Raw genomic sequence first — 25,445 nt, 5'->3', positions numbered from 1 at the left:
CAGGAGTCCCAGTATGAGAGAGAAACCAGTTTAAATCTGTTACTGGTCCAATCAGAATGAGTCTAATCTGAGGAAAAATATAATTTCAGTCATGTGACTGAAGTCATTTAGTCATTTCTAGAGAGAGGGGGGGGGGGGGGGGGGGGGTGAAGGGGCGTCTCAGCTCTGGAATCATGAATAAGGGGGTGGGAACCAGATGGGAACTCTCACTGGCAGCGTCGTCGCTCCAGATCCTGATTCACAAACTGAAGCCACTTCCGTCCGCGTCAAACTGGGAAACGCGTGTGCGCGCGCGTCGGGGTGTGTGTGCATGGGTGTGTGTGGGGGGTGTGAGCCCCGTGGCTGTGCTGGGTTTAAATGCTGACTGGAGCGGTCGGTCAGAGGTGTCCGGTGATGCCGCGCGTCAGGACGCACAGATGCCCTGAGCTCCACCGCCGCCCCTGACCCGACGCGACCCGACGCGACCCGACGCGACCCGGGATGTTGAGAGAGGGATGCAAAAAGGAAAAGAAAGAAAAGTAGTTTTGAAAAGGCGTCACGTCCGTGCGGACTGTCGAGCTCTCCGGTGGTGACGCGGCGTGGGGGGGCTCTCCTCCCGGTCAGGGGTCACCTGCGCCTCGTGCCGCTGCTGCTTCATTAGCGTTTAAAACGTCCGGGATGAGTCCGTAACGGAGCCCCAGCTCCCGCCTTCACCCCGCGCACAGCCGCCGTGCGCGACGCTGCATGGACCGACCCTCCACGACCACGACCCGATGCGACTCGTCGACCCGAGGCACCTGGCGCAGCTGATGTCCCCGGAGGAGCACGAGCCCACCGGGGTGGCGGGGACCCTGCTGCCCCGCAACGCCTCGGCGGCGGGGGCGGGGGCGGGGGAGGAGGGCGCCCCGGGGCAGCACCGGTCCTTCCCCTGGGCGCTGGCGGTTCTGGCCGGAGTCCTGATCACGACCATCGTGGTGGACGTGATCGGGAACCTGTTGGTGATCGTGTCCGTGTTCAGGAACCGGAAGCTCCGGAAAGCAGGTAGACGGATGTTTCTATTTTATATTTAAACTCAACTTCGGTTTGTGGTTTTATTTTGAATGAGTGTAAATATAATTTAGTGGATTTTAAGTCATTTCAGTCCGATCAAACTTGCGCATAAAGCTGCGTTACAACAAAGCAAATTCAGTCTATTGATCCCGAAGTGGGTTTGGAATAAAAATATCAATAAGAATATCCACAGAAGCCAGTTCTGTTCTTCATTAAATGATGAGGAGGAGGAGCAGGAGGAGGAGGAGGAGGAAGAGGAGGAGGAAGAGTAGAGCAGGAGGAGGAGGAAGAGGAGGAGGAGGAGAAAGAGGAGGAGGAAGAAGAGTAGAGCAGGAGGAGGAGGAAGAGGAGGAGGAGGAGGAAGAAGAGGAGGAGGAGGAAGAGTAGAGGAGGAGGAGGAGGAAGAGTAGAGCAGGAGGAGGAGGAGGAGGAGAAAGAGGAGGAGGAAGAAGAGTAGAGCAGGAGGAGGAGGAAGAGTAGAGGAGAGGAAGAAGAGGAGGAGGAGGAGGAAGAGTAGAGGAGGAAGAGTAGAGGAGGAGGAGGAGTAGACGTGTGTCCCCCCCCATCAGTTCTGAAGAAAGAGCTCAGTGATGAGTGTCAGAGCCTCGGCAGGAAGACAGCAAATGTCAAAAGGTTGTGGGGTCAAATCCCAGATGAAGATATCAGGCAGGTTCCTCTGCAGGAGGAGGGAGAAGAGGCTGAGATGATGCTTCTGTCATGTGTGAGCAGAGGAGCAGAGGAGAACAACCCCCCTTCATATCGCCGCTCCTCCTCACTTCCTTCTGCTGACATTTTGTGTTCTGATGAAGATAAACGGCAGAGAACGTTCTGTTCTGACATTTTGCGTCGGTGCAGATGTGGTCACACACAGGTGATGTTAGATGGTGTAAAGAGCCGTGATGGAAGAAACGCACGTTTAGAAACGCACGTTTAGAAACGCACGTTTAGAAACGCACGTTCAAACCAACAACCGTCTGACGGGCTCGTGAACGTCACATCACCTGGCATTAGCCCCCATTAGCAGTTAGCTTCTAGCACAACTCAAAGTTACGCTCAGGGACGTGGTCCCAGCGGCCCCAGATGTTCCTCCCACGGGACGTCGCCCTCTGGTCCCACAGGTCCGTGTGCACCTGAGCCCGCCGGCAGCAGGTCGTTGTTCTGGTTCCCCGTGGTCTCCTGGGCCCCGACCCCCTGCCCCCGACCCAAAGCAGCCACGTTCTCCCACCTCCATCAGCATCGGTGTGGCCACTCGCCACATGAGGTTTCCTCATTTGCTTCCTGCCTTTTCCCCAGTCTGGAGGATCCTTCTGGTGAATCGTTGTCTGCTCTCATTTCATCTGCTGCCCCCCCCCCCCCCCGTCCTCTCCCATCTTCTCGGCTTCGTTCCATCCCGTCCTTTCCCGTGTTCAGCCCATCTTTCCAACACGTCTCTCCAATTTTCCTCCATCTGCACTCCAGTCCTGTAGGTTCTGCTCACCTTCCCTCTTCAGTGATTTCTCCCTCTTCAATCACTTCAGCCTCCTCTTCTTTATCCTTCCCTCCTTCCCTATCAACTCCCTCACTTTTCTCTCCATTCTATTCTTTTCTGCCCTCATCTTCTCCTTAATTTCCCATCATGTCTCCATCTGCTGCCAGCTGATCTTCATTTAAGCCCCCTCAGAGCTCGTTCCTCCCCAGTGGGGCACAACAGCACCGGTCACCGGGGACCTTCTGTCAGAGCGACGATGGAAACTCTTCACACTCGCTGGTCGACTCCGAGGAATCACGGCGCTTCGTTTTCTCAACTGGGTGAATCTGCATCCGTACAAATATCGATTTGCAGAAACATGAATGACGAGGGAGTTCTTATCGATCTCCGGCCCACTGAAGCGGAGGACCGGGGTTCGTCTGACCATCTGTCATCAGATGATCCTCTGTCTCAGATTATTGCTGCAACCCTCATTATTCAGGAATGTGCAGATTTGGGTTTTCACCAACCAAAAAGGGAGTTTTGGGATGTGATTCCATATGAAACAAGTCTAAAGTTGAACATCAGAGAGCAAACATTAATAGAAAAAAGTGCAATAAAGAACCAGCCTGAACGCTGGAATACTGACCGACTGTAGAGGAGCCCGCTCCACCCTGTCCAATACCACGAGGGCCTGTGAGGGGGCCCTGGGGCACCCCCAAGGAGGGTCGAAAATCTGTGAGACTTCAAAGAAGAACCAGGACAAGAAGCTGGATTTGTCCCAAACCAAAAACAGAAGAATACGATGAACATTGTGTTTGGAGTCCAGTGCAGGTGAGGTTCTCTGACCCAAACGTCCTGATCCACCCGGCGCTCACCTGCACCTGAATGGTGAGAGGACCCGTTTCAGATGATCAGATGTTTGAGAGTCTTCAGGGTCTGAGACATCAAATATCCACCACTTTGGAAAAACTGAAGCAAACTCCTGAGGTCCTGCAGAAAAGGAAAAGTTTCCCTGGAGGAGAGACCGAGGAGGCAACCGGATCTCCTGGGAAATCGGTTCCTCGCTGGCACCTGCAGGGCTGTTAGCATGCTAGCAGGAGCTACAGTGGGACAGTGCTAAAGGGTCAACAGTGTCCACCTTAGGACAGAAGTGCCAAAGCTTTGGTGCAACTTTTGACTGCTAATTAAGCACAAACCAGATGATTGTTTTGTTCTCCACCACAGGTCATTAAACACCACCAGACCTGCTGTGGTGAACGTCAGCAGCTCCACACAGTTGGAGTCCGGTCAGAGCAGGAGGAAGGTTGGTTCTGCTCCCAAAGATGAGCAGCTTTCTCAGGGCGTTGCTCTCAACCAACTGGTCTGACAGCAGGGGGGGGGGGGGGGGGGGGGGCGCTGAGGTCTCAGAACCAGGACACACAACATGGATCAGGATCAGCTCCAATGAGACCAAGCGCAGACGCTGGTAGAGAGCTGAGCAACAGGTGTGAGGAGCCCTGCAGACATCTGCCCAACAGCACGTGGTCCAACACTAAATCGGGACCTTCCATTTCCTCATGTCTTACCTGGTCCCAACGTGTCCCGGCCCACCGGGTCCTGCAGGGTTCAGCCAGCAGCCACGGAGCTGCCGCGCCTGATTTATTATATCTAATTTCCTTCTACTGCTTCCACACTTTATCATCTTATATAAGTCTGTCTGTTTGAATTTCCAGCACCGGCGAGCCCCTTCACCCCCGCCCAGCGCTTGAGGCGTTCCAGACTCAAGCGCTGGGCTGGTCTCCGACCTCACGTCCCCACGGAGGAAATGAATCTGGTTCAGAAATGTTTGTCCTGATCCTGTGTGAACTCCTCATGATGGTGTGAAGTTCAGCTGCTCTGATAACGCCACAAACAACCGGTGCGTTATCAGCACTGAGGCTCCGCCCCTCAACAACCAGGAGGTGGGTGGAGGCGGAGCTTAGTGCAACTAGGAGAGATAATAACAACCAGTTAATTTACCCTCTCTGCCCCAGTATAACCAGGTAAATTAGCCTGTCTGTCCCAGTATAACCAGTTAGATTAGCCTCTCTGCCCCAGTACAACAAGTTAAATTAGCCTCTCTGTCCCAGTACAACAAGTTAAATTAGCCTCTCTGTCCCAGTACAACCAGTTCATTTAGCCTCTCTGCCCCAGTACAACCAGTTAAATTAGCCTCTCTGTCCCAGTACAACCAGTTAGATTAGCCTCTCTGCCCCAGTATAACCAGTTCATTTAGCCTCTCTGCCCCAGTACAACCAGTTAAATTAGCCTCTCTGTCCCAGTACAACCAGTTAGATTAGCCTCTCTGCCCCAGTATAACCAGTTAAATTAGCCTCTCTGCCCCAGTATAACCAGTTAAATTACCCTCTCTGCCCCAGTATAACCAGTTAGATTAGCCTCTCTGCCCCAGTATAACCAGTTCATTTAGCCTCTCTGCCCCAGTATAACCAGTTAGATTAGCCTCTCTGCCCCAGTATAACCAGTTAGATTAGCCTCTCTGCCCCAGTATAACCAGTTCATTTAGCCTCTCTGCCCCAGTATAACCAGTTAGATTAGCCTCTCTGCCCCAGTACAACCAGTTAGATTAGCCTCTCTGCCCCAGTATAACCAGTTAGATTAGCCTCTCTGCCCCAGTACAACCAGTTAATTTAGCCTCTCTGCCCTAGTATAACCAGTTAGATTAGCCTCTCTGCCCCAGTATAACCAGTTAGATTAGCCTCTCTGCCCCAGTACAACCAGTTAATTTACCCTCTCTGCCCCAGTATAACCAGTTAGATTAGCCTCTCTGCCCCAGTACAACCAGTTAATTTACCCTCTCTGCCCCAGTATAACCAGTTAGATTAGCCTCTCTGCCCCAGTACAACCAGTTAATTTAGCCTCTCTGCCCTAGTATAACCAGTTAGATTAGCCTCTCTAGAATGAGGTGTACGGCTCACCACTCAGGTCTTTCCCTCATGTCCTCGGTAGGACTCTTTCTTCTTGATTGATCCTTGAGTCGTGGTTAGCATGTTGTGGTTAGCATGTCGTGGTTAGCATGCCGGTTGCTATGCTAAGCCTGTCCTGGAGCAGCGCTCCGGTGCTGCTGGTGTTGATGGTGGAGACACCTCAGCAGCCATGGGGAGCCTTGAGGAGCAGCTGCCTTATCTCCTGACTCCATGTTCTCCTCTTTATTGGGTCTTTTCTTCGTCCAGATCCTGTTTCTACACCTCTTGTGAATCACCTCCGTATCAGTTGAGCTCCGATGTTCCAGCCCAGCGCTCGGCTGCCTTTACTAATGTGTCCGTTTGAACGGACTCCTCATTGTCCTCCAGAACCTCCGTGTTTGACCAACAGCAGCAGAATCAAGGCTGCACAAACGGATTCAAACCATTTTTAGTTAATCGCTTTAATTGTTGGCACGTTTCTCCTGGTCCCTGCAGGAAACGCCTTCGTGGTGAGCCTGGCTCTGGCTGACCTGGTGGTGGCCCTCTATCCGTACCCGCTGGTCCTGACCGCCATCTTCCACGACGGCTGGATCGCCGGCTACATCCACTGCCAGATCAGCGGCTTCCTGATGGGCCTCAGCGTCATCGGCTCCATCTTCAACATCACGGGAATCGCCATCAACCGCTACTGCTACATCTGCCACAGCCTGAAGTACGACAGGCTCTTCTCCAGCAGCAACACCCTGTGCTACGTGGCGCTGGTGTGGGCGCTCACCGTCCTCGCCATCGTGCCCAACTGGTTCGTGGAGTCCCTCCAGTACGACCCCCGGGTGTACTCCTGCACCTTCGCCCAGTCGGTGAGCTCGCTCTACACCATCACGGTGGTGGTGGTGCACTTCATCCTGCCCATCAGCATCGTCACCTACTGCTACCTGCGCATCTGGATCCTGGTCATCCAGGTGCGGAGGAGGGTGAAGCCAGACTCGCGGCCAAAGATCAAACCGCACGACCTCCGCAACTTCCTCACCATGTTTGTGGTCTTTGTGCTGTTCGCCGTCTGCTGGGCGCCGCTCAACCTCATCGGCCTGGCGGTGGCGCTGGAGCCCAGGCTGAGCCAGGACATTCCCGAGTGGCTCTTCACAGCCAGCTACTTCATGGCGTACTTCAACAGCTGCCTCAACGCCGTGGTCTACGGGGTCCTGAACCACAACTTCAGGAAGGAGTACAAGAGGATTGTTCTGATCGTCTTCAAGTTCCGCTGCTGAGACCACTGCTCGGTCCTGGAGCTGGAGGCTGAGAAGGTGTCCAGAGACCCAACAAGAACCTGAGCAAAGACGGGAGCGATGAAGGCTGGACAAGACCCGGAACACATCGCACGGCGCCGAGAGCCATCGTGATGCCTTCAAGGAACCGAGAGTCAAAACTTAGTAATGTTTCATCAGGACCTTCTGTCCTACAGAGTCAGGAATTATTCTTTAACTCATTGAACTGGATGTTGGATCGTTCCAACATCGGGATTCATTATTTTGGATGAATCCGAAACTGTGTTGAACTAAAGGGAGGGAGGAAAAGACAGACAGGCAGACAGACAGGCAGGCAGGCAGCAGGCAGGCAGGCAGGCAGGCAGACAGACAGACAGACAGACAGACAGACAGTCAGACAGGCAGACAGACAGACAGACAGACAGGCAGGCAGACAGACAGGCAGGCAGACAGACAGGCAGACAGACAGACAGGCAGGCAGACAGGCAGGCAGACAGGCAGACAGAGGCCATGCTGAGGGAACCGTTCCCACTTTATCCTGAAGGTCAAACATCAGCTACACTGTTGCGTTCAGGGGCATTTTCTGTAACAGGTTATTTGAAAGGACATTTATTGTGATTTATTTGCATTGTTTTGACCTAAAGGCATCAGATGTGGACCTTCGAAGACCTCGGAGCCCAGAAAAGAACCTGTGTTTTTGTTTTAAAGACTCAGAGAGAAGCATGTGGAAGGTTCCCTCTGACCCTCTGGGAACTCCGTGAGGAGCATGAAGGCAACGCGAGCCTCCTGGGACGACCTGAAGATGTCTCCCATGCTAACGGTGAGCAGTGTTCGGCTCCCAGCCCAGGAGGTGTTTCCAGAACATTCATCAGGCACCAGCGCTCACACGCGCTCCTGGAACTGATCACATTTACTTTACGCTTTCACCTGAATATCAAAGAAGACGGCGACACCGGGGAGGAGGAGTGATTCATTCTGGATGCTCCACAGCTAATCTGACCACATCACTGTGTTTCACACTCCTGGAAACGTCACTGTTGCCTCTTTTTCAGCCCAACTGTTGCCGGTTCCAAACCCAGCGAAGGCCGTGAGAAATAGTTTATTCACAATCCGTCTTTTTAATTTAGCCAGAAGCCAAACGATGATTTACAACATCTGCATCGCTCATCTAACCTTTATCCCACACATCCCAAGCACGAGAAGAGTTTTCTGAGAAATGTTGGCACCATTTCCACCATGCTATGCTATGGTTATGCTAAGCTAACCATCACTCGCTAATGTTTCTTAAATTGTTTACAATATACAAACCTAATGCAGGAATAATTGGATCATTTTATTCAGGAAAATCCAATCTGAATATAGGAGAAGTGATTATGTGGCTGTAATACGTCTATTTACTGATGCAAACGATGTGTAAATACCAGAGGATTCCAGAGTGATGGAGGCTGCAAGGTGACGCAGCCACATCTGTAAAACCTCCTGATCGGAATTCCTAGGAATGTTAAACGACGGAAGAATGGTGGCGGTAGGAGAGGTGGCGCCTGGATGTTGCCGTATTTCCATTTATATGAGCCGGGTGGGAACCACGGGACGAGCTCGGTCCACCGAGGATGGGAAGCAAAGAGAAAATTGCTTTTTTCTGTTGTGTAAATCAAGTTTCTTTATATCTCTTGTGTGCTTAAAAAAATCAATGAACTGAGCTTGTTGTTGTCTTTTGTGTGTTGGGAACATTTGAGAAAAAAGATGTTTGTAGCAGGAAAAGTGTCAGACCAGAAGATTCCAGAGTTCTGGTGATGCTGCTGTTGCTCACAGACCAACATCTAATAAAGAAGCTCACTGTGACCCCGCCTCCGGCTCCGCCTCCGCCTCTGGCCCCGCCTCCACACACATCACAACATGAATACCACACACATCAACACACACAAACTGACCTTGACCCAAAGGCTCTGACCCCCACCCTGACCCTGGCTCTGACCCTAACCTTGACCCTGACCCTGGCTCTGACCCTAACCTTGACCTGACCCTGGCTCTGACCCTGACCCTGGCTCTGACCCTAACCTTGACCTGACCCTGGCTCTGACCCTAACCTTGACCTTCACCCTGGCTCTGACCCCCACCCTGACCCTGGCTCTGACCCTAACCTTGACCTGACCCTGGCTCTGACCCTGACCTTGACCCTCACCCTGGCTCTGACCCTAACCTTGACCCTGGTTTTGACCCTAACTGATCATAGGTCAGGGTTCAGCCCCCCGTGCAGGACTGGACCTCCAGGTTGGTGCATGTGAGCAGCCACTGACCCGGTATGTGAAGTGGTCTCTGGTCCAGACCGACTGGGATTAAACTGGGCAGAGGGACAGCTGGACACTTACGTCTGATCCTCGTTCGTTCTCTCCCGCTTATCCAGATCCGGGTCGCGAGGGCAGCAGCTTCAGGAGGGATGCCCAGGCTCTCCCCGGCCTCTTCCATCAGCTCCTCCGGGCCCCCCCAGCCAGGCCAGAATCTCTCCCCCTGGTCCTGGGCCGGCCACGAGGCCTCCTCTCGGTGGGACCTGTCCGGAACACCTCCGGAAGGCGTCGATCTCCCGTTCCATCCTACGCTCACTCGTGAACAAGATCCCGAGATACTTGAACTCCTCCACCTGGGGCTGGACCTCCTCCCCGACCCGGAGAAGGACCTGTTCGATGGCGCCAGAAGAACCACGTCATCGAGCTTCTGACGAGATCCTCCGCCCACCGAACCCGAACCCCTCCCCTGTTGACCCGGGTTCTGGTCCTCGTCCTCCCATAAAGGCGAGGACCTTCTGATGGGAGCAGGCCACTGAAGTAGAGACTCTTATAATTAATTAAGAACTAATTAGTATTCGCTCATTAACATAATCGATGACATCACATCCGCTTGCCTCCTTTGATTTGAACGTTTGAGCCCGAAGGGCTGCGGGACCACGGCGGGTCGAGATGCTTTGGGTCTCCTGGGGAGGAACCTCCATGTTCTCCTGCCTGATTCTCCTTCAGACTGGAGGGAAATGAAGCAACATCACAGCAGCCAGAACATTTTGGAAATGTTTAATATTTTGTGCAGAAAAAAAATGAACAACAATGAACAAAATGTTTTAAGTTGTGTGAAGCTCCATCGTCTTCATCAGAAACTCTTCATCATGTCCAGTAAAGACATTTAAATGGAGAAAAACTGACAGTCGACTTTTACTGCAACAGGAACACACACACACACACACACACACACACACACACACACACACACACACACACACACTCTTAAACATGCTGCTGCTTAAAAAAGAAAATGTCTAAAAATATAGTTCAAATTATTTCAACTTAAAAGTTGGATCACAAAAATAAAAGATTTACAGAAGGTCCAGGAGACCTGGGCCCAAGAGCTCCAACACACACACACCTGTGCACGTACACATTTATACCGCGTATATAAAAGACTTTATGATTTTAGCTGCGTGATTTAAATCTTAAATTAAAAAGAGACGTCAAATCTGGGATTGACTGATATTTCTGGGTGCTAAATGTCTGAAAGTAACCGGGTCAGAATGGTGGCGTCCTGCTGGAGTCGTGGGGTCTGAACCTCCTCCTCTCTTCTACTCCACGGTTTGGGTTTCCTTTGGCTGGATAAGGCAGAAAACAGAAGGTTGTTGGTTCTGGTTCTGGTTCTGGCTGGAAAGCTCCGACCCAGGATTAAACCGAAGAGCTGAGGTGGATTCAGACGCACGGATCAGCACCAGCCTGAACCTCTGAGTCCTCCCGCAGCACGACGCCGACAGACCCTCACAGAACCATGAAGCTGAAACAGGACGTAATTGTCCCAGAACGGACGGCGCGTCCAGGACAAGCCAGACGGAAAAGGAATGAACCCGGAAACGAGCCCAGTTTTAAAATGGCGTCCGTTTACTGCACGCCGTAGGACGCCTCCTCGGGGCCGTGGGTGCTCCGGCTGATGATCTGGTGGATGGCCACGTACGTTCCCGAAACAAAGCCCACGAAGCCGATCAAGCTGATGAGGACGTTCTTCAGCACCACCAGCGGGGACACGCCCTCCCGGTGGAAGGTCAGGATCTGGAGGAGCGGAGGGAAGATGAGCGCCAGGAAGCTGCTGCTGACCGAGCCCACCAAGGAGATGACCAGGTCCAGCATGGGGATCAGGATGGCCAGCGCGCCTGGGACACACACACACACACGCACACACGCACACACACACGCACACCTGTGCACGTACACATTTATACCGCATATATAAAAGACTTTATGATTTTAGCTGCGTGATTTAAATCTTAAATTAAAACGAGACGTCAAATGTGGGATTTACTGATATTTCTGGGTGCTAAAGGTCTGAAAGTAACCGGGTCAGAATGGTGGCGTCCTGCTGGAGTCGTGGGGTCTGAACCTCCTCCTCTCTTCTACTCCACGGTTTGGGTTTCCTTTGGCTGGATAAGGCAGAAAGCAGAAGGTTGTTGGTTCTGGTTCTGGTTCTGGCTGGAAAGCTACGACCCAGGATTAAACCGAAGAGCTGAGGTGGATTCAGACGCACGGATCAGCACCAGCCTGAACCTCTGAGTCCTCCCGCAGCACGACGCCGACGGACCCTCACAGAACCATGAAGCTGAAACAGGACGTAATTGTCCCAGAACGGACGGCGCGTCCAGGACAAGCCAGACGGAAAAGGAATGAACCCGGAAAGAGCCCAGTTTTAAAATGGCGTCCGTTTACTGCACGCCGTAGGACGCCTCCTCGGGGCCGTGGGTGCTCCGGCTGATGATCTGGTGGATGGCCACGTACGTTCCTGAAACAAAGCCCACGAAGCCGATCAAGCTGATGAGGACGTTCTTCAGCACCACCAGCGGGGACACGCCCTCCCGGTGGAAGGTCAGGATCTGGAGGAGCGGAGGGAAGATGAGCGCCAGGAAGCTGCTGCTGACCGAGCCCACCAAGGAGATGACCAGGTCCAGCATGGGGATCAGGATGGCCAGCGCGCCTGGGACACACACACGCACGCACACACACACACACACACACACACACACACACACACACACACACACACACACACACACAGGTTAACAGGGGGAAACACCTCGTCCCCGTCGAGGACCTAAGAGCTCAGCCTGGTTCTGGGTGGGCCAGGCCTCCATCCCATCCTACTTTTTTTTTTTTTTAATCAGTTTCATTTCATTTTAAAAATCCAGGGAGAACAAAACCACCGTGAGGCCAAGAAGGAACCTTTGGGTTAAAGCCGAGACCTGCTGAGGCTGGAGAAGCTCTGATGTCCACGGGGCCCATTCTGACCTCAAAGGTCTACAGAACTCTGCACACAAGGCTCATAGCTTCATCTGCTGGTCTAGCAAACATCTGCTGGTCTAGCAAACATCTGCTGGTCTAGCAAACATCTGCTGGTCCAGCAAACATCTGCTGGTCCAGCAAACATCTGCTGGTCTAGCAAACATCTGCTGGTCTAGCAAACATCTGCTGGTCCAGCAAACATCTGCTGGTCCAGCAAACATCTGCACAACAGTCCAGACTGGGATCTGCTGCTTCCTGGACCAAAGAAGTGACCACAGATCTGAGCACCAGCATCTCCTGTGAGCGCTGACATTTCCCTCCTCCTGTCAATCATCCTGAAGATGAGATCCAAACAGATGGAAGAACTTGGGCCGAATGCTGTCGTGGCCGTCAGGAATTCACCGTTAAAGCTGGCGAGGGGACGCGAAGAGGCTCATTTCCATAAAATAACGGTGGAGGAAAACGATCGCTCCAATGGAACAAACAAGAGCGGCGGCTCGTTTCCAGCCCAGTTTCATGAATAAATCCATAACAATCCTGCGTGAAACCATCATTTTAAAATAACCGACGTCCAGGTTGAACCACACGGACCCACAGCAATCAGGAGGTGGCCCGTCAGCCCGCGACAGCAACCTGCTCACAATCTCCACACCTGCAAAGTCCCTGTCCTGGTCCCTGTCCAGGTCCCTGTCCAGGTCCCTGTCCTGGTCCCTGTCCAGGTCCCTGTCCTGGTCCTGTCCAGGTCCCTGTCCAGGTCCCTGTCCTGGTCCCTGTCCAGGTCCCTGTCCTGGTCCCTGTCCTGGTCCCTGTCCAGGTCCCTGTCCAGGTCTGTCACTACCTGGGACCAGTAACGGGAACGGTCCAAGCTGTCCATTTCTTTTGTGGAGCAACCAGCCTCTAGAATGGGGAGAAGTGGGCTGGGACAGGTAACCTAGGTAACCTAGGTGTGACAGGTGAGTGTCAGAGACACCAGCGGTCCAGAGTGTTCCCATCAACAGCTGAACAACACGGGCCGGAAGTTCAGGAGAAGGAGACGGGAGGACGGAGAGATGTTTAGGAGGACGTGGCATCTCCACGTGTGTGCGTGTGCGTGCATGTGTGCACGTGTGTGTGCGTGCGTGTGTGTGTGCACGTGTGTGTGTGAGCGGCTCGTGGACTTCCTGGTTATCAGCGTTTAGACCATTACAGTAATTTTTGTTTGTGGAAATGAGAGATAATGGCGGTAAAATTGCTCCCGTTTAGTGGCTGCTAGGATCTGGTTGTTGTCCATCTTCAGCGGAGGCTGGACGGGATCGTGGCTTTGATGGACCACAACGTTATGGACGATAAAGCGAGTAACTCCAGCAGCTTTCCCTGGAATACTCAGGAAGCAGGAAGCCACAATTCCGGCTTCATCCCGGCGCCTCCACGTTCACACGCTCATCAGCGGGAATCCCGAAGGAAGCAGCCTTTTATTGTCCGCCACCCCCCATTTACACGGGCTGCCATGCAAATGACGTGCACATATTAGGCACGTGCACGTGTTCCCTTTCATCGGCTCATCAACATGCGTGTGCACGAGCGTGCGCAGCTCCAGGACAGAATTCCCTGCAGGCTCCAATCACAGCTCATAAAGGTGAGTGGGATCCTGAGGCCGTGCTGTGGTTCTGGCCCGATAAACCGGGGAGGAGGGGGACCGGGGAGGACGGGGACCGGGGAGGAGGGGGACCGGGGAGGACGGGGACCGGGGAGGAGGGGGACCGGGGAGGACGGGGACCGGGGAGGAGGGGGACCAGGGAGGACGGGGACCAGGGAGGACAGGGACCAGGGAGGACGGGGACCAGGGAGGACAGGGACCAGGGAGGACAGGGACCGGGGAGGAGGGGGACCAGGGAGGAGGGGGACCAGGGAGGACGGGGACCGGGGGGAGGATGGGGACCGGGGAGGAGGGGGATCAGGGAGGACGGGGACCAGGGAGGACAGGGACCAGGGAGGACGGGGACCAGGGAGGACAGGGACCAGGGAGGACAGGGACCGGGGAGGAGGGGGACCAGGGAGGACGGGGACCAGGGAGGACGGGGACAGGGAGGACGGGGACCGGGGAGGAGGGGGACCAGGGAGGAGGGGGACCAGGGAGGACGGGGACCGGGGAGGACGGGGACCAGGGAGGAGGGGGACCGGGGAGGACGGGGACCGGGGAGGAGGGGGACCGGGGAGGAGGGGGACGGGGAGGAGGGGGACCAGGGAGGAGGGGGGACCAGGGAGGAGGGGGGGGAGGAGGGAGGAGGGGGGAGGACGGGGAGGAGGGGGACCAGGGAGGAGGGGGACCAGGGACGAGGGGGACCAGGGAGGACAGGGACCAGGGAGGGCAGGGACGGGGGAGGAGGGGGACCGGGGAGGAGGGGGATCGGGGGGAGGAGGGGGACCGGGGAGAACCGGGACCGGGGAGGACGGGGACCGGGGAGGAGGAGGGGGACGGGGAGGACGGGGACCAGGGAGGACAGGGACCGGGGAGGAGGGGGACAGGGAGGGCAGGGACCGGGGAGGAGGGGGACCAGGGAGGAGGGGGACCAGGGAGGGCAGGGACCGGGGAGGAGGGGGACCAGGGAGGACAGGGACCGGGGAGGGGGAGGGGGACCAGGGAGGAGGGGGACCGGGGAGGACGGGGACCAGGGAGGAGGGGGACCAGGGAGGAGGGGGACGGGAGGACCCTGTGGTAGGACGTTTGGGGGACGAACCTCAGTGGGACGGTACCTGGCTGCTGCGGCTCCTCTGGACCACATCTGGCTCTCCGTCCTGCCCCAGACTGAACATCTGTCCTCCAACAGACGCTGGTGTCTGGAGGCGGAGCCTAAACGGCGCTCCACCCCCCAGTGATTCAAGCGTGACCTCACAACGTTCTGATGGCCTGACCACAACTCAGAGGTTCAGATTAGATGCAGGAACATTTCTGAAATGGTCACAAAATATAATTTGAGAGTGTTTCTGTTGAAGTTTTCAGGATTGAGATGCTGGAGAGCATCAGGCCTCTGAATTACTCAGCATTTCCACCAACGGTCACGGTCGTTTATTCCCTCCTGTCTCCTTTCTGTGGGCACTCACAGGTGAAGATGACCAGGGAGGTGCGGAGGAGCAGGTCCACGGGCGTCTTCCAGCTGTCCGACACGCGAGCCACCAGCGGCGGGATGAGGATCTCTGCGGGGACGTAGAACTGCAGCGCGAACGTGATGAAGATGCCGAAACAGTACAGGAGCTTAACGGCCTGGTACATCCTGGGGGGGGTACGAGGGGAGGACGGAGGTGAGCAGGGAACAGAGCAAAACAGACACAAACTGTCCTCGTCCAGCGGAAATTACAGCTGAGCTTCATTCAAGATGCGTCCTGCTGCCATGGCAACAGTGCCAAGGAATAAACTACAGTCATTCAGAGTATCATTAGTATCTCATTACTATCATTACTACCCTGGAAAAGCAAGGAAAGGTCAGAGAAAGGCATTTATCAACATCTTTAACATACACACACACACACACCACACACACACACACACACACACACACACACACACTCTCAATAATTCAACTTTAAATAACACAGACAGTAACTAATAATCTCAATCATCGTGTAAATAAGTTTGATCAGGGCAATACACGGGTGCAGTGTCGCATCATGCCCACCAGGGGGCGCCAGAGGAGACCTCGGTGTTAAACTGCTGAGGTACAGAAGTAAACCCACACAGGAGTCCTGATAAACATCAGGTCCTGAATGGGATCATTGGGTCATGGGTCATTAATATTCTCCTGCCAGCAAATGCCATAAAAAGAATCTGTGCATAGATCTATAGGATGTCCTGCGAATGAGCCGGGGTTGGGGGGGTGCGACCTTACCAACAGTTGGGCAGGTTGAGCGTGATGCTGCCTCCGATGTCGGCACCGAAGCACATGTATCCCACGGTTCCCAGGCTGATGTAGAGGAGGGTCACCGTGCCCATTCCCAAGTACAGCACCCACAGGAAGCTTTTGGGCTTCTGCATCTTGTTCTCCAGGGGAAGAACCTGCCAGAGACAGGAAAGGACCCCCCCCACTGGTCAGACCTGGAGTCTTGCCTTCTGTTGTTCATCACAGAGGAAAACTGAGACGTCTATTAGAGCCGGTTCGTTCTGAGGGTCGGTGAGATCTGAATCCATGGTGGATCGAGGGGGGGTTCAGGTGGAGATGACCACCGTGACCACACCGGAGGGGTCACTGAGGGAACCCCAGAGGGGTAAATGTGTTGAGTGGAAGGTCCCCCATCAAAGAAATACCACTGGGTCAGACCTCGTGTCACTTCCTGTCAGGTGGTCCACGTCTGACCTTGACCTCCGCTGAGGGTGCCAACATGAGTAAACCACAAAGGTAAGAAGACGCCTTTTTCTAACCCAAAATCATTCCCTCTGCTTTCTTCATCAATTCCAGTGATGGAACACAGTCATGGGAGGTTCTGCTGGAACACCTGAGGGGCTCCTCTAGAGCTGGAACACCTGATGGGCTCCTCTAGTGCTGGAACACCTGAGGGGCTCCTCTAGAGCTGGAACACCTGAGGGGCTCCTCTAGTGCTGGAACACCTGAGGGGCTCCTCTAGAGCTGGAACACCTGAGGGGCTCCTCTAGAGCTGGAACACCTGAGGGGCTCCTCTAGTGCTGGAACACCTGAGGGGCTCCTCTAGAGCTGGAACACCTGAGGGGCTCCTCTAGTGCTGGAACACCTGAGGGGCTCCTCTAGTGCTGGAACACCTGAGGGGCTCCTCTAGAGCTGGAACACCTGAGGGGCCTCTGGAGCTGGAACACCTGAGGGGCTCCTCTAGAGCTGGAACACCTGATGGGCTCCTCTAGAGCTGGAACACCTGAGGGGCTCCTCTAGTGGGGACACCTGAGGGGCTCCTCTGGAGCTGGAAACCTGATGGGCTCCTCTGGAGCTGGAACACCTGATGGGCTCCTCTAGAGCTGGAACACCTGATGGGCTCCTCTAGTGCTGGGACACCTGATGGGCTCCTCTAGAGCTGGAACACCTGAGGGGCTCCTCTAGAGCTGGAACACCTGATGGGCTCCTCTAGAGCTGGAACACCTGAGGGGCTCCTCTAGAGCTGGAACACCTGAGGGGCTCCTCTAGAGCTGGAACACCTGATGGGCTCCTCTAGAGCTGGAACACCTGAGGGCTCCTCTAGAGCTGGAACACCTGATGGGCTCCTCTAGTGCTGGGACACCTGAGGGGCTCCTCTAGTGCTGGAACACCTGAGGGGCTCCTCTAGTGCTGGGACACCTGATGGGCTCCTCTAGAGCTGGAACACCTGAGGGGCTCCTCTAGAGCTGGAACACCTGATGGGCTCCTCTAGAGCTGGAACACCTGAGGGGCTCCTCTAGAGCTGGAACACCTGAGGGGCTCCTCTAGAGCTGGAACACCTGAGGGGCTCCTCTAGAGCTGGAACACCTGATGGGCTCCTCTAGAGCTGGAACACCTGAGGGGCTCCTCTAGTGCTGGGACACCTGAGGGGCTCCTCTGGAGCTGGAACACCTGATGGGCTCCTCTGGAGCTGGAACACCTGATGGGCTCCTCTAGAGCTGGAACACCTGATGGGCTCCTCTGGAGCTGGAACACCTGATGGGCTCCTCTAGAGCTGGAACACCTGATGGGCTCCTCTAGTGCTGGAACACCTGAGGGGCTCCTCTAGTGCTGGAACACCTGAGGGGCTCCTCTAGTGCTGGAACACCTGAGGGGCTCCTCTAGTGCTGGAACACCTGACGGGCTCCTCTAGTGCTGGAACACCTGATGGGCTCCTCTAGAGCTGGAACACCTGAGGGGCTCCTCTAGAGCTGGAACACCTGATGGGCTCCTCTAAAGCTGGAACACCTGAGGGGCTCCTCTAGTGCTGGGACACCTGAGGGGTTCCTCTAGAGCTGGAACACCTGATGGGCCTCTAAAGCTGGAACACCTGAGGGGCTCCTCTAGTGCTGGGACACCTGAGGGGTTCCTCTAGAGCTGGAACACCTGATGGGCTCCTCTAGTGCTGGAACACCTGAGGGGCTCCTCTAGAGCTGGAACACCTGATGGGCTCCTCTGGAGCTGGAACACCTGATGGGCTCCTCTAGTGCTGGGACACCTGAGGGGCTCCTCTAGAGCTGGAACACCTGATGGGCTCCTCTGGTGCTGGAACACCTGATGGGCTCCTCTGGAGCTGGAACACCTGATGGGCTCCTCTAGAGCTGGAACACCTGAGGGGCTCCTCTAGAGCTGGAACACCTGAGGGGCTCCTCTAGAGCTGGAACACCTGAGGGGCTCCTCTGGTGCTGGAACACCTGAGGGGCTCCTCTAGTGCTGGGACACCTGAGGGGTTCCTCTAGAGCTGGAACACCTGATGGGCTCCTCTAGTGCTGGAACACCTGAGGGGCTCCTCTAGAGCTGGAACACCTGATGGGCTCCTCTGGAGCTGGAACACCTGATGGGCTCCTCTAGTGCTGGGACACCTGAGGGGCTCCTCTAGAGCTGGAACACCTGATGGGCTCCTCTGGTGCTGGAACACCTGATGGGCTCCTCTGGAGCTGGAACACCTGATGGGCTCCTCTAGAGCTGGAACACCTGAGGGGCTCCTCTAGAGCTGGAACACCTGAGGGGCTCCTCTAGAGCTGGAACACCTGAGGGGCTCCTCTGGTGCTGGAACACCTGAGGGGCTCCTCTGGAGCTGGAACACCTGAGGGGCTCCTCTAGAGCTGGAACACCTGATGGGCTCCTCTAGAGCTGGAACACCTGAGGGGCTCCTCTAGAGCTGGAACACCTGATGGGCTCCTCTAGAGCTGGAACACCTGAGGGGCTCCTCTAGAGCTGGAACACCTGAGGGGCTCCTCTAGAGCTGGAACACCTGATGGGCTCCTCTGGAGCTGGAACACCTGAGGGGCTCCTCTAGAGCTGGAACACCTGAGGGGCTCCTCTAGAGCTGGAACACCTGAGGGGCTCCTCTGGTGCTGGAACACCTGAGGGGCTCCTCTAGAGCTGGAACACCTGATGGGCTCCTCTAGAGCTGGAACACCTGAGGGGCTCCTCTAGAGCTGGAACACCTGATGGGCTCCTCTAGAGCTGGAACACCTGAGGGGCTCCTCTAGTGCTGGGACACCTGAGGGGCTCCTCTGGAGCTGGAACACCTGATGGCTCCTCTGGAGCTGGAACACCTGATGGGCTCCTCTAGAGCTGGAACACCTGATGGGCTCCTCTCTGGAGCTGGAACACCTGATGGGCTCCTCTAGAGCTGGAACACCTGATGGGCTCCTCTAGTGCTGGAACACTGAGGGGCTCCTCTAGTGCTGGAACACCTGAGGGGCTCCTCTAGTGCTGGAACACTGAGGGGCTCCTCTAGTGCTGGGACACCTGATGGGCTCCTCTAGAGCTGGAACACCTGAGGGGCTCCTCTAGAGCTGGAACACCTGATGGGCTCCTCTAAAGCTGGAACACCTGAGGGGCTCCTCTAGTGCTGGGACACCTGAGGGGTTCCTCTAGAGCTGGAACACCTGATGGGCTCCTCTAGTGCTGGAACACCTGAGGGGCTCCTCTGGAGCTGGAACAGTGACTGTGAGGTGGTGGAGGTGGGGGGGGTGGGGGGTGTTGGGGGGGTGTTGGGCTACCTACCACTCCGATCCCTTCAAAGGCAAAGATGGCCGTCCCAAAGAAGAGGGGGTAGTCTCTGGCTCGGCCCACCTTTGGAAGGTCGATGGGGTACCTGATGTTCTGTATGTGGGGACAAAGAAGAGACGACATTTAGGCTGGAACATCCAATAATGTCAAACTTCAGTTGAGGCTTCAAAAGAAACGTGTTGACAACAGGAAGTGTCCAGTCACAGGGGGACGACTCAGGATAGAAACAGTAACATTTAAACGGGCGTAAACCCCAGAACGCTGTAGAACCCATCCAGCACCAGAACTACAACCAGGAAATCGACCCGAAGGAAACGACCTAAAACAGATGGAAAAGTGATCAGCAGCTCCGCCGCTCCCGCTCTTCCTGTAACGGCTCCGCGATCCAATCAGCACCAACAGAACCGAACAACCAGCCGCTTCAGAGAGAGAACCGGGCCTGGGTCCAGAGACCTGCAGCTGCTTGGATCACACTGCTGACAGATTCTACCGGTCTGGTCAGGACACACATTCCCCTCATGAGGAGGGGTCAGCCCCTCGGGGGGGGGGGGTAGCCTCTCAGGGGGGGGTCAGCCCCCTCATGATGAGGGGTTAGCCTCCTGGGGGGGGTCAGCCCCCTCAGGGGGGGGTCAGCCTCCTCAGGGGGGGGTCAGCCCCCTCATGATGAGGGGTTAGCCTCCTCGGGGGGGGTCAGCCCCCTCAGGGGGGGGTCAGCCTCCTCGGGGGGGGGGGTCAGCCCCCTCATGATGAGGGGTCAGCCTCCTCGGGGGGGGTCAGCCTCCTCAGGGGGGGGTCAGCCCCCTCAGGGAGGGGTCAGCCTCCTCAGGGGGGGGTCACCTACGGAGGCCCGTCTCACGCTCACCGTGACAGAGTAGAAGTAGATGAGCGCCAGGCTGAGGGTCATGACCACGTTGGCCACCAGAGAGAGCGGAGCCAGGTACTTCAGGCTGGGCGTGAAGACCAGCAGGACGAAGGCCGGCAGGAAGAAGAGCATGTAGATCCGGGAGTCGAAGCTGGGCACAGAGACCTGGGTCTGGTTGGTGTGGTTGATCTGGCAGCTGATGGTCGTGGCGTTGGCCGCCTCCACCACCTGAGGAAGGAAGCACATCCAGCTTCACCTGTTAGAACCTCAGTCGCTTTGGAAGATAATTAACAGTGGATAAATGGCGCCATCTAGCGGAGGAACGTGGAGAATCAGCGTATCTTCATGTGTCAGTGGTTTTAGGGAGGGAGGGGTCTGACACGTGCGCAGACACACGTGCGCACCCTCTTATATATCAATAATCAATAACCTTCATGTGACTGAGGTCACTGAGCAGTCAAAGAGTTGTGCAAGTGTGTGACTTTCCTCTGGTTACTGGCCCATTTTAACAACATGCGTGTGTGTGCGTGTGTGTGTGTGTGTGTGTGTGTGTGTGTGTGTGTGTGGTGTGTGTGTGTGTGTGTGTGTGTGTGTGTGTGAGACCTGCTTGATGTTGTCACTGAGGAAAACAAAGTAAACGCAGCAGAATCCCAGTTGGGTGATGACTAGAAACAAGTTCACCGTCTGTCTGAGTGATGCAGAAGGACAAACAGAGCTCAGCACAAATATGGACACAGACGTCTCGCATCAGAGACATGTGACGCTCCACAGGTGCGGCTCATCCCAAACAGCCTTACTTCCCGAAGTGGGAGTGCCTCCGCAGCCAGGACACGTTCTCCATCCCGTACTGCACCGCCTCGCTGTAGGTCAGGGACGGCCTGTTCAACCTGGACGAGAGAGAGAGAGAGAGAGAGAGACCTGACGCAGCCGCCACAATAAGAGCACCGGCAGCTGGATCAGCCGCGACAATAAGAGCACCGGCAGCTGGATCAGCCGCGACAATAAGAGCACCGGCAGCTGGGTCAGCCGCCACAATAAGAGCACCGGCAGCTGGATCAGCCGCCACAATAAGAGCACAGGTAGCTGGGTCAGCCGCCACAATAAGAGCACTGGCAGCTGGATCAGCCGCCACAATAAGAGCACTGGCAGCTGGGTCAGCCGCCACAATAAGAGCACAGGTAGCTGGGTCAGCCGCCACAATAAGAGCACTGGCAGCTGGGTCAGCCGCCACAATAAGAGCACAGGCAGCTGGGTCAGCCGCCACAATAAGAGCACAGGCAGCTGGATCAGCCGCCACAATAAGAGCACAGGCTTTTGATTTCTGACATCATTCTGATATGTAACTTGGAACACATCTGGACAGATTTACAGGTTCTACTGCAACAAAGGTCTGCATATTAAAATAATAAAACAGAAACATGAAGTTAACAATGATTATGATAAAGGGTGGCACTAGGGAGGCACCAATACATCGGACAAAGATCGGTGTCGGTAAATTGGAAAGAATTGCTCGGTGGAAACGGTTTAAAATTCGATTTCATCTTTCTTTTCTCATCCCTTTGTTTCAGCCTTGTAAAGGAGGGATGCGTTTGTTATTTCTCTGTCCTCATTCAAAGACAGTGTGATGATGGGCTGAATCACTTTAAAACATGGGGTTTTTTTAACCAGTGACCCGTTTGTTTCCCAAAGGTCATTATCGGCCAATTTGTTATTTTCAGACTCGGCACGGGCCCAGGATGTTCCGTGTTCCACGGGTTTTCTGTGTGGGGGAAGAGGGAGGGTTGTAGTTTATTTCCCCCTCAGGCTTTGCAGAGTCTATTTCCAGGCCTCACTGTGTCCATTCATGTCCTGGGTTACTTAAGCCTCTTTAGGATGAAGCCTGAGCCAGATGGAAGAGTTTTCCCTGAGCAGGTCCCCGGTGAGAGCAGCCGGGTTAATAACCTCGCCCGTCATGGCTTTACTGTCTCAGGCATAATCTGCTGCGTTGACCGAGGCCTCTGTGCCCTCTCTGCAAATATTGAAGCAAGCAAACGGTGGCGGGCAGGTCGGCACACGTGGAATTCTCTCCATGACGCGTTTTATACACATGAAAGTGCAGTTTCACTCATTTTCCTGGGCCAGACGGGACTAACAGCAGGGTGGAAAGGAAGTGATTTGCCTGTTTAGCATAGATCATTTAAACCGTAAGGTCAAGCTGCTTGTGCAGGTGTACGAGGCGTCACGGGTTGTAGAACAAAGACTCCTTAGAAAATGAAGATGTGCGAGTCGGCAACCTTCAAAATGCTCCAGTTTATCACACTAACCTTGTGACGATGAAGTAAGTCGCTGGAAAAGTACTGGGAGAAAGGCGTATTTGCTAAGCATTATAAAAGGGAGGAGTTTGTTCCAGTGGGCAGAGATCTCCTCATGCTGCTGCTGCAGGTGTTCTGACTGACTAATAAACTCTTAAAAGCAGCATTCTGACTGAATCCTGGACACGGGTTGTCCTGGTTTAAACAGTTTTAAACATGAAGCACTTCTGCTGTGTTTCATTGACCAGTTTGAACTATTGTAATTGTGAAAGCCTAAATGTTAAATGGCGTTAGCTTTGGTTCAGTAAGGAGACTCGCTGTAGTCGAGGAGCTATTTCCGTGCTTCTTCTGCCACTGTGAAGCTCAATCATTTAAGACTGGTGGATAAATAAAATAACACTTATCCGACTGGTGGATAAATAAAATAATACTTATCCGACTGGTGGATATTTACACAGACTGCATGTTCAGCCCTAAAGCAAATATTAGGTAAAGCACATATCATTATCAGCTGATGTCGCTCCTCACTTTTCTTTTCAGAAAATTAGCTCCTCTACAAGTGTTTTTGTTAAAGTTGGACGCAGCGAGAGGAACGTTCAGCTGGGTCTGTTCTTACTTTGCACTGAGATGGTGGGAACACTTGACCAGCACCTCCATGCAGTGGAGCGCGATGATGCCCATGCCGAGCAGGCTGACGGGGCCGAGCTGCAGCGGGAGACAATTGCACGTTAGGAAAAGTGTGCACGGTGGCGCCGAGCTGCAGATATACGACAGGAAGTGTGCACGGTGGTGCCGAGCTGCAGATATACGACAGAGAAAGTGCAAACACCTTCTGACACCAGAAATACGTCAAGTGAGGACAAAGAAAATGTGAGTGCGGGAACAAATGAACAGGAACCAACACCAGAAGATTTTAAAAAAAGAAAGAAAATATCCTCCAAATTTACTGACCACCAGACCAGCATTTTTAACCGCCAAGGGCAAACTGAGCAGCCCTGTTCCGATGTTCCCCTTCAGGATGTGGATCAGGGTCTGTAAAACCCTGAAGAGGAGGAAAAAACACAGGTAATGTAAATAAAAACAGAAGAAGAAGAAGCACTCGATGCTTTCAGCTCCCGGACAACGATACTCACGTGGTTCCTGATTGTTCCCCAAACCGTTCGTAGCGACGCTGCGGTCTGGAAGGTCCAAGGGTGGAGGGACAGAGAGCATCCATCTCTGATGGGTTCTGATCCGAGAGTAGAGGAGCTGCAGGAGGGTATGGGAGGGGAGGGGAGGAGACGGGAGGTGGAGATCAGCAACAGCCTGTGACCAGTCTGGCACCAACTCTCATATCAAGCTGCTTCATCTCCTCCGCCAACAGTCGGTGCTAAAACAAACTGATCCAGACTTTCAGGACTTTCCGGTCCGGCTGATATTTGGGACCATGTGGGAGCACCATGAGAACTCCTCTCATTCATTTATCCCTTATTGTTCTTATTTCCAGCTCCTTTATTGACAGAAGAATCCTCTGCATACATTTGTGTCAACAGCTTCAAACGCATCATAAAAAAAACAATCCTGGAGTGGAACTTAAGTGATTCCCCCTCAGGCTCCGGGCGGAGCTGAGGGAGAATCACTTACAGTTCTCAGCATCCTGGTTCTTTACCTTCCCCTCTGTCAATATCGCTGGACGCCAACATGCTTCGGGGGGGGGGGGGGAGGGGACCGCAGATCCTGACGTCAGGAGCTGGACTGCAGCATCAACAGGGACACTGTGGTGGGACAGAGCAGAGACATGAAAGCAGAACCGACCCACCAGAATGCTGCCTGAGAGGAACCGGCCGAGCAGCCGAGCGTGGGAGTGAAAATGAAACGGGTCGGGGAGGACTTCCCGGGGCTTAAAACCTGTCCGACCGCCAGAACACTTAGACACCAAGGCAGCTCAGAAACTTTGTCATCTCTGTGGGGGAAGTTCATTTGTCTTCATGTTTGGACAATGAGGTGGACAAACAGACTGGAGCTGCAGCCTGTGTGCACCTCTTACAGATGTCAGCACCGCTGGAAATGGACCGGAGAATATCTGACAGATATAACTGTATATATAACAGATCATAACTGTGGTTATTGGATGTCTCCTGCAGCTCCGGGTGTCCCCGCTGAACCCTCCTGTCTCTATCAGCAGGGTGCGGCCGAACTCATTCAACATATCTGTTATTGTTCACGTCTCCGGCTCGTTAGGTTGACTGATAACCAGAGGAGAATCTTTCCGGAAACAGCCCCATCAAATCAGATTAGGACCCACTGGGCCGCGCGCGCGTCACGGCGGTGAAAGGACACCCGTCCGAAAATCACAGACAGCGGCTGTTAGCTGCGGATGTTAGCTAACAGCCCGCTTCATTTTCAGGCTCACAGCGGCGACTGGCGCCGACGTCAACGTACCGCGCGGCCGCTCGTGTCCCGGTTCCGGACTGGTTCTGAAACGCACACTATCCTCGCTGGGAAGGTCCGCTTCTCATGTCGCTGTCGCGCCTGGAAGGCTACACCGAAGAGTCGGTTCTGCCTCTTACGTCACAGAAGCGCAGAGTGGTCATGTGACACCCCCCGCCCTCGCAACTCACCACGTGATCTGTGACGTTGCCATAGAGACGGGAAAAAACGGTGCCGTTTTTACTTTTTTCTCTATATATTTATGA

The 25,445-nt window shown here is 54.5% G+C and overlaps 2 protein-coding genes across 4 annotated transcripts; one reads left to right on the top strand and one right to left on the bottom strand.

Moving 5' to 3' along the window:
* Window positions 1–204: 204 nt before the first annotated feature.
* Window positions 205–6,733, top strand: mtnr1al (melatonin receptor type 1A like). Its single transcript, XM_057043522.1, is given in 3 exon segments — window positions 205–744; window positions 747–1,020; window positions 5,917–6,733. Coding segments are annotated over 3 exon segments (1,065 nt in total). The 5' UTR covers window positions 205–723; the 3' UTR covers window positions 6,687–6,733.
* A 2,996-nt stretch (window positions 6,734–9,729) lies between these two features.
* slc36a1 (solute carrier family 36 member 1) lies at window positions 9,730–25,343 on the bottom strand. Of its 3 annotated transcripts, none has more exons than XM_057043506.1 (13): window positions 25,192–25,343; window positions 24,419–24,524; window positions 23,904–24,018; window positions 23,722–23,812; window positions 23,387–23,475; window positions 21,277–21,366; window positions 21,083–21,167; window positions 20,480–20,707; window positions 19,612–19,710; window positions 15,847–16,013; window positions 15,065–15,234; window positions 10,871–11,678; window positions 9,730–10,094 (listed from the first exon to the last, which is right to left on the bottom strand). In XM_057043506.1, the coding sequence occupies exons 2-12, from the start codon at window positions 24,450–24,452 to the stop codon at window positions 11,410–11,412; spliced, it is 1,437 nt and encodes a 478-aa protein (XP_056899486.1). In that variant the 5' UTR covers window positions 24,453–24,524; window positions 25,192–25,343; the 3' UTR covers window positions 9,730–10,094; window positions 10,871–11,409. The 3 variants fall into 3 exon arrangements, with proteins under 3 accessions (XP_056899486.1, XP_056899487.1, XP_056899488.1); XM_057043507.1 differs by having other exon boundaries at window positions 10,879–11,678; XM_057043508.1 differs by having other exon boundaries at window positions 10,889–11,678.
* Between the last annotated feature and the right edge of the window lie 102 nt (window positions 25,344–25,445).

Source organism: Takifugu flavidus, chromosome 9 (genome assembly GCF_003711565.1).
Source record: "Takifugu flavidus isolate HTHZ2018 chromosome 9, ASM371156v2, whole genome shotgun sequence".
In the NCBI taxonomy this organism is placed as follows: Eukaryota; Metazoa; Chordata; class Actinopteri; order Tetraodontiformes; family Tetraodontidae; genus Takifugu; species Takifugu flavidus.
The sequence above is the reverse complement of the archived record's forward strand: the minus strand, read 5'-3'. Positions and strand labels throughout refer to the sequence as shown.

Bases quoted from the DNA above. Each gene is read 5' to 3' on its own strand.
- slc36a1 (XM_057043506.1), bottom strand. From the start codon at position 24,452: ATGTTGGCGTCCAGCGATATTGACAGAGGGGAAG. The intron at 23,813-23,903 runs GTGAGTATCGTT...CCTCCTCTTCAG, and splicing joins GGGGAACAATCAGGAACCAC to GGTTTTACAGACCCTGATCC. The intron at 16,014-19,611 runs GTAGGTAGCCCA...TGTCTCTGGCAG, and splicing joins CCTTTGAAGGGATCGGAGTG to GTTCTTCCCCTGGAGAACAA.